The sequence below is a fragment of the Copadichromis virginalis genome, linkage group LG15, assembly GCF_057382275.1.
Source record: "Copadichromis virginalis isolate Kocher_CV1m ecotype Utaka linkage group LG15, C_Virginalis_male_GT1.1, whole genome shotgun sequence".
Classification (NCBI taxonomy): domain Eukaryota; kingdom Metazoa; phylum Chordata; class Actinopteri; order Cichliformes; family Cichlidae; genus Copadichromis; species Copadichromis virginalis.
This window is the reverse complement of record NC_140632.1, coordinates 274732-288628: the sequence shown is the minus strand read 5'-3', so window position 1 is coordinate 288628 and position 13897 is coordinate 274732. Positions and strand designations below refer to the sequence as shown.

Sequence of the window (13897 nt, the reverse complement as noted above, 5' to 3'; positions counted from 1 at the left end):
GCCTCAAAAAAACTAAGTAAAGCTTACTTAAGATGACTGTTAGGACAACTTATTCATCGCAAGTCTGCAGTATTAAGAATAACTTGATATTTCTGACTGTACAATACAAATTGTTTACCTACTGACAAACATTTCAAGTTCAACTAAATGAAAAAACTGTGTGGTAACCTGAATATGACTAAAAATAATTAGCAACACTTTTTGTAATGATGTTAAAATCAGCCCAACTTTTATTTTCAAACACAACAAAGTATAACAGCCAACATACTGGACACTGTTCTGCTGAACAACAAACAATTATATTGCCATCACTGTTATAATCTTACAATGAAACAAAGTCTCAGATGTAATTATTCTGAAAATAAGTTTAGGCCTACCACAACTTTGTTTTGTACTTACTTATATAATCAAAATAAAATATTTGTTGTTCTGTCACAAGTGCCGTCTCTGATTTAAACAACACATTTGTTTTTCATTCCAACACAGGAGCTGGAATGTTGTAGTGTTTTAAGGATGCTTGTTTCCAGTCCAGGCATTACTGCTGAATGACTGTCATGGATCGAGGTGATCCACATGTAGGTGCAGAAGAAAGTCTTTAACTTCCCTTCAGTACAGTGGCAGTGGATGTGGGTTGGAGATGCAATGAGCTTGAACCTGCAGACGACCATCTTCACTGACCACACCATCTGTGATGGAGGACTCATCTCTCCTGGTGTCCTGCAAGCAAACAATCATATTTTTTGGACATGAACTTAATTGCTTTCTTAAAACATTTTTTTCTGCATTTGGTATAAAACAGACTCCAATTTAGACAATCTCAGGCTCCCTCCCCACCGGAGAGGTGACATTCAATGTCCCAATTGTCAGTCTGGATAGCCGTGACCCCCACCCAACACACAATAATGCCATGAAAGCATCATTTTAAAAAGGGCTATGCAAACATGGCCAATACTTTCATTCTAATGATGTGCATTTGGGAACAAAACAAATTTTGCTGTTAGAAAACTTGCAGACTTCACTATATACAGTGTAGACCCTCTAAACTAAGTTTGGGGGATGTGATCTTTCAAGAAATGCAGACAAACTGTTGTTGTTTGTTTACTTACACAGCATGTCTTGTAGAATTAACTGGAGTCACCAGCAACAGCAACAAATAATTATCTGAATCTTACAACAAACAATTGATAGATTGATGCATATATACCATCAAAACAGTGTACATCACTGTCACAACAGCGTTTGTTTTCATTCAAAGGCTTTATGATTTTTCCTATAATGGCGGCCGGTCTGTAGTCAAAATGCCCGGGACAATTTTCTGTCCCAGTCCAGCCCTGTATGCAGCTCATCTGCAGTCTGGTGTTACCTACATCTTCCTATTCAGAAGGCAGAATTTCCGAGTTCTGAGTACAATCGAAAGCACCACGACTGCAGTTTTTGTGTTGGATGTAAAAGGCGCACATGATGCTGTGACGTAGGCTAGAATCATGGCGGCGGTCAATGACGGCCCAGGCGTGGGATTTCTCTCGTGGAAATATGCACATTATCTTTTCCTTTGGTAGGTGGCACAGTGCACTGTGGCAAGTAAGCAAGCTAGAAGACTGGCAAAGTTATGGAAGCAACACATTAACAAGAGAATTCTGAGTAAAACCAAAGTTACTTTCCCTAGTAACTAGTTACTTTGAAAGTAACGAGTAACTTGAAGTAACTGAGTTACTTTTGATAGAAGTAACTAGTAATGTAACTAAGTTACTAATTTAAAGTAACTTACCCAACACTGTTTATATGTACCGGTAACATAATGTTTCTTATGATTCAACTGTGGAATTTAACTTAATTCTTTAGAAGGAAAAGCTGTATACTTTATTAACCATTTAACAGGCCACTAATCTGGATTATAGCTTTCACAACAAAACTTGTTTTTAAACACATTTTTAACAAAACAAATACTATTGTTATTATTATTATTTAAAATGTAATAAAACAGAAAAGTGGTTAAATATAAAAGCAAATCAAATCACTTTTTATTGTCACATCACATGTGCAGGTACATTGGTACAGCACATGTGAGTGAAATTCTTGTGTGCGAGCTTCACAAGCAACAGAGTTGTGCAAAATACAATAATGTAAACAAGCAAAATACAAGAATGGCTACATCTGAAACTAATAAATATATGTACAATATATAACAGTATATGCATTTCTGGATGTGTATACTAAATATTTTTCTACGTGTGTGTGTGTGTGTGTGTGTGTGTGTGTGTGTACACATGTTTTACAAATTAAATAGAGTAAACAATAAATAAAATATATAAAATATATAAAATAAAATATACAGAGTGAGACATGTGCAAAACAGTGGCATTACTGTACAGTATGGAGTGCATAATGTTAAAGTTCCAGTAGCAGTTTGCTTATGTTGTTAAACAAAGGCTAGATTTGACATTAATAGATGCCACAGATGTTCAAAAGCTGCCACAAAGTATGAAAAAAAAAACAAATGGACGTCTCCGAAAACGTCTGAGCATTTTTGCAAATATGTGATGTCTTGATAAATCGAGCAGATACTTGAACTTTACACAGCTACATTCTCGCCTGAAAATATCTTAAAAGTCTATTTTGTGACCCAGAAAAAGTTGTTTTTTAGCCGTGCTCCTCCGCCATTGCAGCGCTTACAAGTACGCACAGACTCCGACAACTGTGGCCGACAAATGCGATCCTCCTTTTCCCCAGATTACCCTTTCTGGGTCACAAAATAACCTTTTAAGATATTTTCAGGCGAGAATGTAGCTGTGTAAAGCTCAAATATCTACTTAATTTATAAAAATATCACATATTTGCAAAAGTGCTTCCACGTTTTCGGAGAGCTCTGTTATCCACCAGCGCGATAGCTGACCGGGAGGTCAAGGCTCGATAGAGTCCACGAGCACAGCTAACTGCCGGCATATCGTTTTCAACCTTGCAGTCTTTTGCTACTCATGTTAAACATGATATATATATAATTAGTTAGTTAGTTAGTTAGTTAGTTATGGGTATGGATTGAAAATACCCCCCACACTAACAGCTGAATAAGAGTAAACATTTACTCACCAAGTCAGTGTATCAGGCAAAGATCCACAGCAATGACAACAATAATATCTTGAGCTGAAGCTTCTCCAGGTTTGCTCAACATATTCCATAACAAATGCACCATGAACATGCGGACTGATCCGTGCTAGGGAGGAGGACGGTAGTGATGTGGCATTTTCAAACCACATCTTTCATCCTTCCGCACTGAGAAGCAAAACTTCCAGCTGACTTAGTTTTTCTAAGTTAAGACAACTCAAATAAATTGAGTTTATCAGCATTTTTATGAATGAATGCTATGAATAGATATGAGCACGTTAGCATATGCTGCTTCCGGTGCGGAAACTCCTGTGGGGAGCTTTGTTTCCGGTGTCCTATTCGCGCCTGGTTTACGGTCCAAGTTAAGCAAATGATTGAATCAAGCGGCGATTTACATTTCTATAGATGTCTTGGGCATTTATCCAATATACAGTGGGGCAAAAAAGTATTTAGTCAGCCACCGATTGTGCAAGTTCCCCCACCTAAAATGATGACAGAGGTCAGTAATTTGCACCAGAGGTACACTTCAACTGTGAGAGACAGAATGTGAAAAAAAAATCCATGAATCCACATGGTAGGATTTGTAAAGAATTTATTGGTAAATCAGGGTGGAAAATAAGTATTTGGTCAATAACAAAAATACAACTCAATACTTTGTAACATAACCTTTGTTGGCAATAACAGAGGTCAAACATTTACTATAGGTCTTTACCAGGTTTGCACACACAGTAGCTGGTATTTTGGCCCATTCCTCCATGCAGATCTTCTCGAGAGCAGTGATGTTTTGGGGCTGTCGCCGAGCAACACGGACTTTCAACTCCCGCCACAGATTTTCTATGGGGTTGAGGTCTGGAGACTGGCTAGGCCACTCCAGGACTTTCAAATGCTTCTTACGGAGCCACTCCTTTGTTGCCCGGGCGGTGTGTTTTGGATCATTGTCATGTTGGAAGACCCAGCCTCGTTTCATCTTCAAAGTTCTCACTGATGGAAGGAGGTTTTGGCTCAAAATCTCACGATACATGGCCCCATTCATTCTGTCCTTAACACGGATCAGTCGTCCTGTCCCCTTGGCAGAAAAACAGCCCCATAGCATGATGTTTCCACCCCCATGCTTCACAGTAGGTATGGTGTTCTTGGGATGCAACTCAGTATTCTTCTTCCTCCAAACACGACGAGTTGAGTTTATACCAAAAAGTTCTACTTTGGTTTCATCTGACCACATGACATTCTCCCAATCCTCTGCTGTATCATCCATGTGCTCTCTGGCAAACTTCAGACGGGCCTGGACATGCACTGGCTTCAGCAGCGGAACACGTCTGGCACTGCGGGATTTGATTCCCTGCCGTTGTAGTGTGTTACTGATGGTGACCTTTGTTACTTTGGTCCCAGCTCTCTGCAGGTCATTCACCAGGTCCCCCCGTGTGGTTCTGGGATCTTTGCTCACCGTTCTCATGATCATTTTGACCCCACGGGATGAGATCTTGTGTGGAGCCCCAGATCGAGGGAGATTATCAGTGGTCTTGTATGTCTTCCATTTTCTGATGATTGCTCCCACAGTTGATTTTTTCACACCAAGCTGCTTGCCTATTGTAGATTCACTCTTCCCAGTCTGGTGCAGGTCTACAATACTTTTCCTGGTGTCCTTCGAAAGCTCTTTGGTCTTGGCCATGGCGGAGTTTGGAGTCTGACTGTTTGAGGCTGTGGACAGGTGTCTTTTATACAGATGATGAGTTCAAACAGGTGCCATTCATACAGGTAACGAGTGGGGGACAGAAAAGCGTCTTACAGAAGACGTTACAGGTCTGTGAGAGCCAGAGATTTTCCTTGTTTGAGGTGACCAAATACTTATTTTCCACCCTAATTTAGGAATAAATTCTTTACAAATCCTACCATGTGGATTCATGGATTTTTTTTCCACATTCTGTCTCTCACAGTTGAAGTGTACCTCTGGTGCAAATTACTGACCTCTGTCATCATTTTAAGTGGGGGAACTTGCACAATCGGTGGCTGACTAAATACTTTTTTGCCCCACTGTATCTGTAAATGATGTTCATCGACTTGTCGATATTTTTTCCACGTGCCTCAGAGCAAAAGAGAAAAGGGATTCAAATGTTATATTTCTCAGCTGTCCCTCGTTTATCGCGGGTGTTATGTTCTAAAAACAACCAGCGAGAGGTGAAATCAAGTAGCCAATTTTATTTTTTGACGATGCAAAACGTTTCGTGGACATACAGTACTGCAGTCACACTGCTAGCGATCGATGCAGCGATTCTGTACTGTACAGGAGAGACGTCACGGAGGAGATCGTCTGCAGCGATCAGGACGCAGGACACAATGTGACGTAAAAATAAGCATGCAAACTTGCACTAAAAAATCTGCGAAACAGCGAGGTGAAAGGTGAACCGCGTTATAGCGAGGGACCGCTGTAATTTTGAAGGTAAGTCACAACATACCCTTTGTACATACTAATGTATAGAAACCCTTACCAGCAATCATTCATTTTTTGTGTGGCTTTTTTCACGGTTTGTTAACATGCTGTGCAGGTGTGTACTTGACAAGCTGATATCGACATAACGGGGAAACATCTGGTTTGACTATTCTTCACCTGTAGTTTGAATGCTGAACATTTGCCTGTTTAAATCATAAGACCAGTCACTATACAGAGATGTGCTTCTGAATGTGGACGATGTGTCTTCTGCTGCAGTGATGCAGTTCTGCTTGTGTTGAGTGGTGTAAACAACTGATCGATCTAAACGCTTTAAACGTCAAAATTGATCATTAGATTTTTTATGACACAGCAGCGGTGAGCGTTCCCACCTTCTGCTCTTTGTAACTTAACGCCATCTTTCCGTTTTCGAGTTTTGGCACATGGAGTATATCTTCACAGTAGCGATTGACCACAAAGTAAAGCTACTGGAAATGTACTACCCCACATCCGGTCTCAAACCAGGAAGTTAGCATTTTCTCGTGCACAGGGTCTGTCACTACCCGATCCGTACCGGAAACCCGATCGGTACCCCGCATGTGCAAATCTTACGTCACTTCCTCCCTTTGCCAACATTGCGACATTCAATATATTTGAATGATACAGTTAGCGCCCAGTTAGCTCCTAGCATTTCTCAACAGCTCTGCCTCCTTTTCGACTGCCCGGGACATTTAAACAATGGATAATCCGTTTACAAAGAAATTCATGCTTTTCTCCTCAACAGAGAGCGTCCCCCGATTGAGCAACAGCGCCGTAAAATAAGAAGAATGGCGCCTAATTACAGAGTTAATAATGCAGACTTTGTAATATCTCACGTGTAGATTCATCAGCCAGATTAAGTGTTTACTGACAATTGACAGTGATAGCGCACATCATCATCACTATTCCAACAGTCCTCTCCTCACAGACAAGCATAAACACACTCGACTATCACTAAATCAAATTTAACACACGTTTGTAATGACGATAATTCAGTTTATAATAGGGTTTATTCGCTCGGTCAGCAGGTGGCGGTATCCTCGTACACTGGGGAGTAAACTGCCATTAAACGAACAGAAGAAGAAGAAAACATCTACACATGCGCGGTACGGATCGGGTAGACCTGATTTGTACGGTCAGACTTTACACATGCGCAGTAAGGATCGGAGAGTCCTGATCCGTAACTATCTTTTTATTTTTCGTTTTTGTCTACATTGTACTGAAATGCTTCATTATTGCAAACATTTTAAGATATACTTGTTATTCAGAATCAGAATCAGAATACTTTATTGATCCCTGGGGGAAATTATTTTTTGTTACAGTGCTCCATTTTAAACCAACATTAAGACAAGACAGACAATACACTAACTAAGAATAGTACAATATATACATATATATACATACATACATACATAAGTCACTCATAAATAAATAGTTGGAAAAGAAACATGTGTAGCTGTAGCAGCAAACAGTGTGTTAAGTGGATGAGTTGTACAGGGAGCCACAGGCAGGAATGATTTCCTGTGTCGTTCAGTGGTGCTTTTCGGTAATCTCAGTCTCTCACTGAACGAGCTCCTGTGACTGACCAACATGTCATGGAGTGGGTGGGAGGTGTTATCCAACATTGTCTTTATCTTGGACAGCATCCGCCTCTCCGACACCACCTTGAGGGAGTCCAGCTCCATCCCCACAACATTGCTGGCCTTACGGATTAGTTTATTAAGTCTGTTGGCATCTGCGACCCTCAGCCTGCTCCCCCAGCATGCAACAGCATAGAGGATCGCACTGGCCACAACAGACTCATAGAAAATCCTCAGCATTTTCTGGCAGATGTTGAAGGACCTCAGTCGCCTCAAAAAATAGAGACGACTCTGGCCCTTCCTGTAAAGTGCTGTGGTGTTTTTAGCCCAGTCCAGTTTATTGTCAATGTGTACTCCAAGGTATTTATAGTCCTCCACAATGTCAACACTGACCCCCTGAATTGAAACAGGGGTCAAGTGTTTCCTGGTCTTCCTGAAGTCCACGATCAGTTCCTTGGTCTTTGCCACGTTGAGCTGCAGATGATTCTGCTCACACCACGTGACAAAGGAGTCGACCACAGCCCGGTACTCTGTCTCATCATCCCTGCTGATGCATCCAACCACCGCAGAGTCATCAGAAAACTTCTGAAGATGGCAGGTCTCTGTGCTGTGGCTGAAGTCTGTGGTGTAGAGGGTGAAGAGGAAGGGGGAGAGGACAGTCCCCTGTGGTGCCCCTGTGTTGCTAATCACCTTGTCAGACACACACTGTGGGAGACGTACATATTGTGGTCTTCCTGTCAGGTAATCAACAATCCAGGACACCAGAGAAGCATCCACCTGCATCGCTGCTAACTTATCACCCAGGAGGGTCGGCCTGATGGTGTTGAAAGCACTGGAAAAGTCAAAAAACATGACCCTCACAGTGCTCGCCGGCTGGTCCAGATGGGTGTAGACACGATTGAGCAGGTAGATGATGGCGTCCTCAGTTCCGAGACGAGGCTGATAAGCGAACTGAAGGGGATCCAGATGTGGTCTTACTATGGGTCGCAGCTGGTCCAGGATGAGCCTTTCCAGGGTCTTCATGATGTGGGAGGTCAATGCCACGGGCCTGTAATCCTGGGGGCCACTGGGACGTGGCGTCTTTGGTACAGGGACGAGGCATGATGTCTTCCACATCACCGGGACCCTCTGCAGACTCAGACTCAGCATAAACAGTTTATGAAAGACTCCACACAGCTGGGGGGCACAGGTCTTGAGGACAAGGGGACTCACTCCGTCTGGTCCAGCAGACTTGCCTGAGTGAAGTCTCCTCATTTGCATCTCAACCTGGTATTGAGTGAAGGTGATGGGTGGGGGAGGGGTGTCAGGAATCTCACAGGAGGCAACATGTGAAGAGAGAGGCTGGCACAGTGGTGTGGCTCTGGATTCCAGGCTGACTGCAGGTGAGGTTGTGGGGGTGGGAGCAGACACTGTGGTGTCGAATCTATTGAAAAACAGATTCAACTCGTCGGCTCTATTCTCACCTCCCTCAGCTCCCCTGCTGTTGGTTGGCCTGAATCCAGTGATGGTCTTCATGCCCCTCCACACCTCTCTCATGCTGTTCTGCTGGAGTTTCCACTCCAGCTTCCTCCTGTAATTGTCCTTAGCCTCTCTGATCTTGTCCTTTAGTAACACCTGGATCTTCCTCACCTCCTCTTTGTTGCCCCCTCTTTGTTGCCCCATCTTAACAGATACTCTGACCCATAACTATCGTAAAACGCTACGACCGGAAGTAGAAACCTTTCGCGCATGCGGGGTACCGATCGGGTTTCCGGTACGGATCGGGTAGTGACAGGGTCTATTCTGGGACAGAGCTACTTCTTCTTCGGGGTTTAACGGCAGCTGGCATCCTTGTACATGCAGTGCTGCCATCTTCCGTTTCAGTCCGTTATTACACTCTTAAATCCTGCTACTTATTCCTGCGTCTTTTGGGATCTTACAAAGCTTCAAACGACGCATCGACTATTAAATTAGTCGTCGACGATTTTGATAGTCAACTAATCGTGGCAGCCCTACTTCCATGGAAGCAGACTTACCTGGTCTTCAGCAACAGTTATCCAGGCCCTCTGAAAGTCTGATAGTGTTTCTCTGGCTACTGTTTCACTCATTTTCAGTATGATACTTACACCTTTACATGTTTGTTTTTGTCATTTGTAACGCCACTTAACACTGGCCTAAAGACAAAAAGGTGCCTAACCCAAGGGCTGAACATGTGTCTTCTCTATTTAGCAAAGAACCCATTTGAAATTGTATTTTAGGCACTTTTATACCAGCAACCTGTAGCAAACACATCATTTGTTCCAATTTCTGAAGTTAAATGCACCAAAAATGCCAAAGTAACAGGTTTGACTAGCAAAAAAATATTATTTTCCCATCATGGTTGACAGTGTGTCCTGCACAAACTTGACAAATGAAGGGGAAAAGAAGAAATCCCACTTCAAAATTCCCACAATGACCTGACAGAACCTGAGACATGCATCTGAGCCTTCAGTTGACCCATCTACTGTTCACTGAAGCCTCATCAGAAATGGTCTCAGTGGAAAGGTCAGATTTTAGACCCACCATGAATTTGGATAGTGAACGGTGTCCATTTTCTGCATGACAGTTATCCCAAACACACTGCTAGTGCCAATGCAGAAAAGCATACATGGATAGAAAAACACAGCAGAACACCATCAGTCATGGTTGACCTCCCCAGAGCTCAGACCTCAACATTGTTGAAGCAATGTGGGATGATCTTGTCAGAGAAGAGAACAAAAGAAGAAACATCCAAAGAAAAGTTTTGAATGTCATTCAAGAAGCCTGGAGAACTGTTCCTGAAGACTGCTTAAAAAATCCAAAACGACTAACTTAATAGATGAATGGATTTGAGATTAGTCATTATATTCTGTGGTCCTGTTATGTTTGAAACCAATCAGCTGAATGAAGTCAGTATTATAAACGTACCTTTAGGCACAAACCAGTGCAAATCAACTGAAGGACCAACATCCACATTCTGTCCTCAATCTGTACAGACACAAACAGCAAAGCTTTGATTAGGTAATCGTGTTTCATTGTTGTAGCTGAACAAATATGTGAAATATTCAATAAAGTGAGAACATAAACACGCAGGTTGATGGTTCACTCGCACAAGTGTTTAACACAGCAATTCATATCTGATGTCAACTCGGACTACAAAGCTCCTTTGACTAGCTGGCGTGTTTGCCTGAGCTAATATGGACCGGACAGCAGAATGTGTCATATTGCAGTGATTGATCCTGGTGCTACACCTGCCACTCCCGATATAAGTTCATTATATTAACGTTTGTGCCTGTCAAATGTTTAAACCTTTAGTTTTAGTTTTTTTCTGTCTCAGTTCGTCCAAAAGTTGCCTTTATCTATCGCTGGGAGTAGATTTTTGTTCAAGTTAAGTACAACAGAGCCTGTGAAACCTGGCTGAAACATTTGAGCCCTAAAGAAAAAATGGGCCTGGTAGTTTCTGTACAGCCATTCCTGTAACTGTGAAAGTTCCCAGAAGCAAAGCACACAAAAGGTCCCAGTGCAGTGTCCCACCAGAAGAGGAACCGAAGAAGGTGCCAAAAGGCAGGGACAGCACAAAAACTGCTGTGCATCCAGTTTAGTTACCTACTAACTTAGTTGTGGTGAAACCCAGCTAACAGTTACTGGCTGCACCCAGTGCTAGCTAGACTCAGCAACGTGTTTATTCCTCAGCCCTGCATTAGAATCTGCAAACCCTTCAGACACACAGGGGTTTGCGACTTAACGAAAGCACTGTGGTATATTGTAATAAGCAGCAGCTATTACTACCTCCCACCAGTAGGTGGTACTGGGGTATTGTATGTGATTGAAAGCGAGCTGAGTAAAAGACCTGACCTCCACCATAGCCTCGTCTCAGTCCTCTGTGCTTGATCTAAAGTTGACTTTGACCGCAACCCACGTTAAACCAGCAGTTGGAACAACACTGCATAAAGTTACAACAAGCACAATAAATAATAAGAATCAACAACTCTTAATTTGTTCTGTCCATACGTTAGAAGTTCATTATACACTAAATCATTTCTGTGCATGAAAGATAACCTTGCAGTTGCGTTAAGGTGAAAACATGGTAGGAGTTTGAACATCAGCGTAATCCTGTGCACAAATACCAAGTTTGGAAATATTTAACCCCCTGGTGACGCCCCTGGGTTTAGCGAGGTGGCAAGCACGAACGAGATTTGACATTTTGTTTGTTGATAATAAAGCTGTAGTCTGTAAAATTTCAGTATCTTCATTTCAGCACAGCCTACTAAAGGTTTGAACCTTTTACGTTGCATTACTTGTTAGCCGTTTCCTGCCGTTTGCCTGCAGGTGAATCACTTCGGAGTTGTTGTCGGTTTGTTTACAGTCCGAGTTTGTTTTGTGTTTACAGTCCGAGCTCTCATTACACTGACGGGCTTATTGAACAGTACGACTATTTTTTAACAACGTTGTCTGGTTGATTCCGAGTCGGAAACGATAAACAACTTTCGGAAACACAAACACACTTTTTAACCTTCTCCTTAGACGGTCGGGGAGGCGGGCGAGGCGGTACCGAGCTTTCTCCTCACAAATTAGCTGATAATAAAGTGAAAATCTTACCTGTACCGGACGAAGCGACAAACCCGTTCAAACCTGCACCACCTCGCTCTGTCTGGACTGAGAGTTGATCTTCTCCAGTCTGACAAAACGACAATTTCGCAATTTCCCAAGTGAACAAATCTCTCCTTCCTTTGTAAACTTTGCCTTCTTTTACGCAACACTGTTATGCTCTGTTCTGGTTATATTAGTATGTAACATGTATGTATTTAAATATAAAAGGCTACTGATCACACTTACTGTGAAAAATCTCAGTCAGTTTATGTTAAAATTTATGTCATTTTGAATGCAGAAAAGTACCACCAGAGGACCACCCGAGCCCCGTCAAAGCTACCAAGCAGAGTGTCTGCTATACTGTAATATTGGCTTTCCTTCTCCTTTATTTACATCCTTGTCTGCCCACTCATGATACAGCATGTATATGTAGTCAGTTATGGCCACAAACTCGCCTTTGATTACCAAATTGCATTTACTACATCAGTAAATCTGAGCAAACATTTGTCCTAGAGCAACACTGTAGGGTCTTTGTCTTACAGTATAAAGTGATGTGAGACAAGATTTCCTGACTGTAAAGCGGTGCGCAGACGACCAGAGCCCTCTCAGCACAAGGCTGACACGACTTTCCCCATATAGGAAATAAAACGTTAAAATAAAAACAGATTAAGACAGATTACTATACCAAACACATAAAAGTGCATTTACTGAATTGGTTTTGTCTGCTCTTGTTTTTTCAAAGACAATGAGGAGCAAAGTACAATCTGATCCTTGTGTTCATTTTCTATATACTGTTAATCCCCAGACTGTTGTCAGTCTGACAACACTCAAAATTCAAAATCATCCTCAGTGCACACCTTTTTCTCCTCTGTGCTCAAGGTGCTCTGTTGTTTAAGTAGAAGAGAAAAGTTGGACATATTTCACAACCATTAGATGTCCAAGAAACCTCTGAAAATGAGGTCACAGTTACTTCCCGAGCAAAAACTTCTGCTTTTGCTCACAGACCCTAAATTTCAACAAATAACACAATAATATGGCAAAACTGTAAAGTGACACAAGAAGCTAGGGGAAGAGCCACATGTTCCATCTGAGCTTTGAGGAAAATAAACTCAGCTTTTCCTTGGATGTTCGTAGTTTTTCCAGTTCATACAGAACTTCAGCAGTCGGGTTTGTCACTGTGTTGTTCCTCCATCTCATTGAGCCTGCTCAGGATTTATTCAGAGGAAATGAGGAACAAAAAGACATTTTAATAGGTCAGGGGTTTGTGTTGCTCTTGTTGACTTTTAAGTTAAAAAAAAATCAAATGAATAATATTTCTTTTAAAAATGAATGTAACAGCACTACACACCAGCACTGTGCTTATTTTATATGTTAATCATAATATATTTATAATGGAATAACATGAGCTCAACAGTGTCACAAAAGTACAAACATTCGGTACTTAAGTAGAAGTACAAATACTACTGTTAAAAGTTGAGGTACTGATTGAAATTCTTTACTCGGGTAAAAGTAAAAAAGTACAGGCTCTGAAATGTACTCAAGAAAGTATAAAGTAGCTCTTTGCATGATGTTTCTATTTCTCTGTGCTATATTAACATGATGGTAAAATAATATCAGGAGATTGGAATACAAACCTTAGTCTAACTTTTTTATTCTAATTATGCTCAGCTTGAATCAGAAGAAAAAGAAGGAAAATAAAAATTTAGCCCACATGGTAGAGGGTGGAAAATGTGTACAGTCAGAGGTTAAAGTGGATTCAGCAGATGTGGGAACATTAAAATTGGCTGTAATGGCTCAGTGTGGGGGAAAAGACTCATAACTCACAATAATTTCTATTGCTTATTGTCTATTGTGTACAGGCTGTGAGCAGCTGACCTGCTGCTCTTTTGGAGGTACACAACTTCAACCAGATGTCTCAGGGACTCAGGGACCCTGACGATTCAGTCAGTCCTTAGAATCGTCATCTCTCCATCCTCCTATGCAGCCTCCCTGTGTGTGACTCGTCACTGGAAACACTATGCTGGGTCCTTCCTGAGGCTGTAAGTCACCATTTTCTCCACATGATGGCGCAGTCAAGCTGTGCGTGAAAACAAGGAAGGCCATTGCCCTTCTTTTCACCACTGCCAAGACAAACGTCTTAACCAATCATAAGATATTCCAGTAA

General features: G+C 41.8%; 1 protein-coding gene across 4 annotated transcripts in view; it reads right to left on the bottom strand.

Moving 5' to 3' along the window:
- LOC146691449 (toll-like receptor 5) overlaps window positions 1-11815 on the bottom strand; it is a 20292-nt gene extending 8477 nt beyond the window's left edge. For all 4 annotated transcript variants that reach the window (XM_085431212.1, XM_085431216.1, XM_085431214.1 and 1 more), the window contains exons 1-2: window positions 11743-11815; window positions 10072-10131 (exon numbers count right to left, since the gene is read on the bottom strand). In XM_085431212.1, the coding sequence (XP_085287338.1) occupies window positions 10072-10119 (48 nt within the window). In that variant the 5' untranslated portion in view covers window positions 10120-10131; window positions 11743-11815. The remainder of the gene's footprint in view (window positions 1-10071; window positions 10132-11742) is intronic.
- Window positions 11816-13897: the final 2082 nt, after the last annotated feature.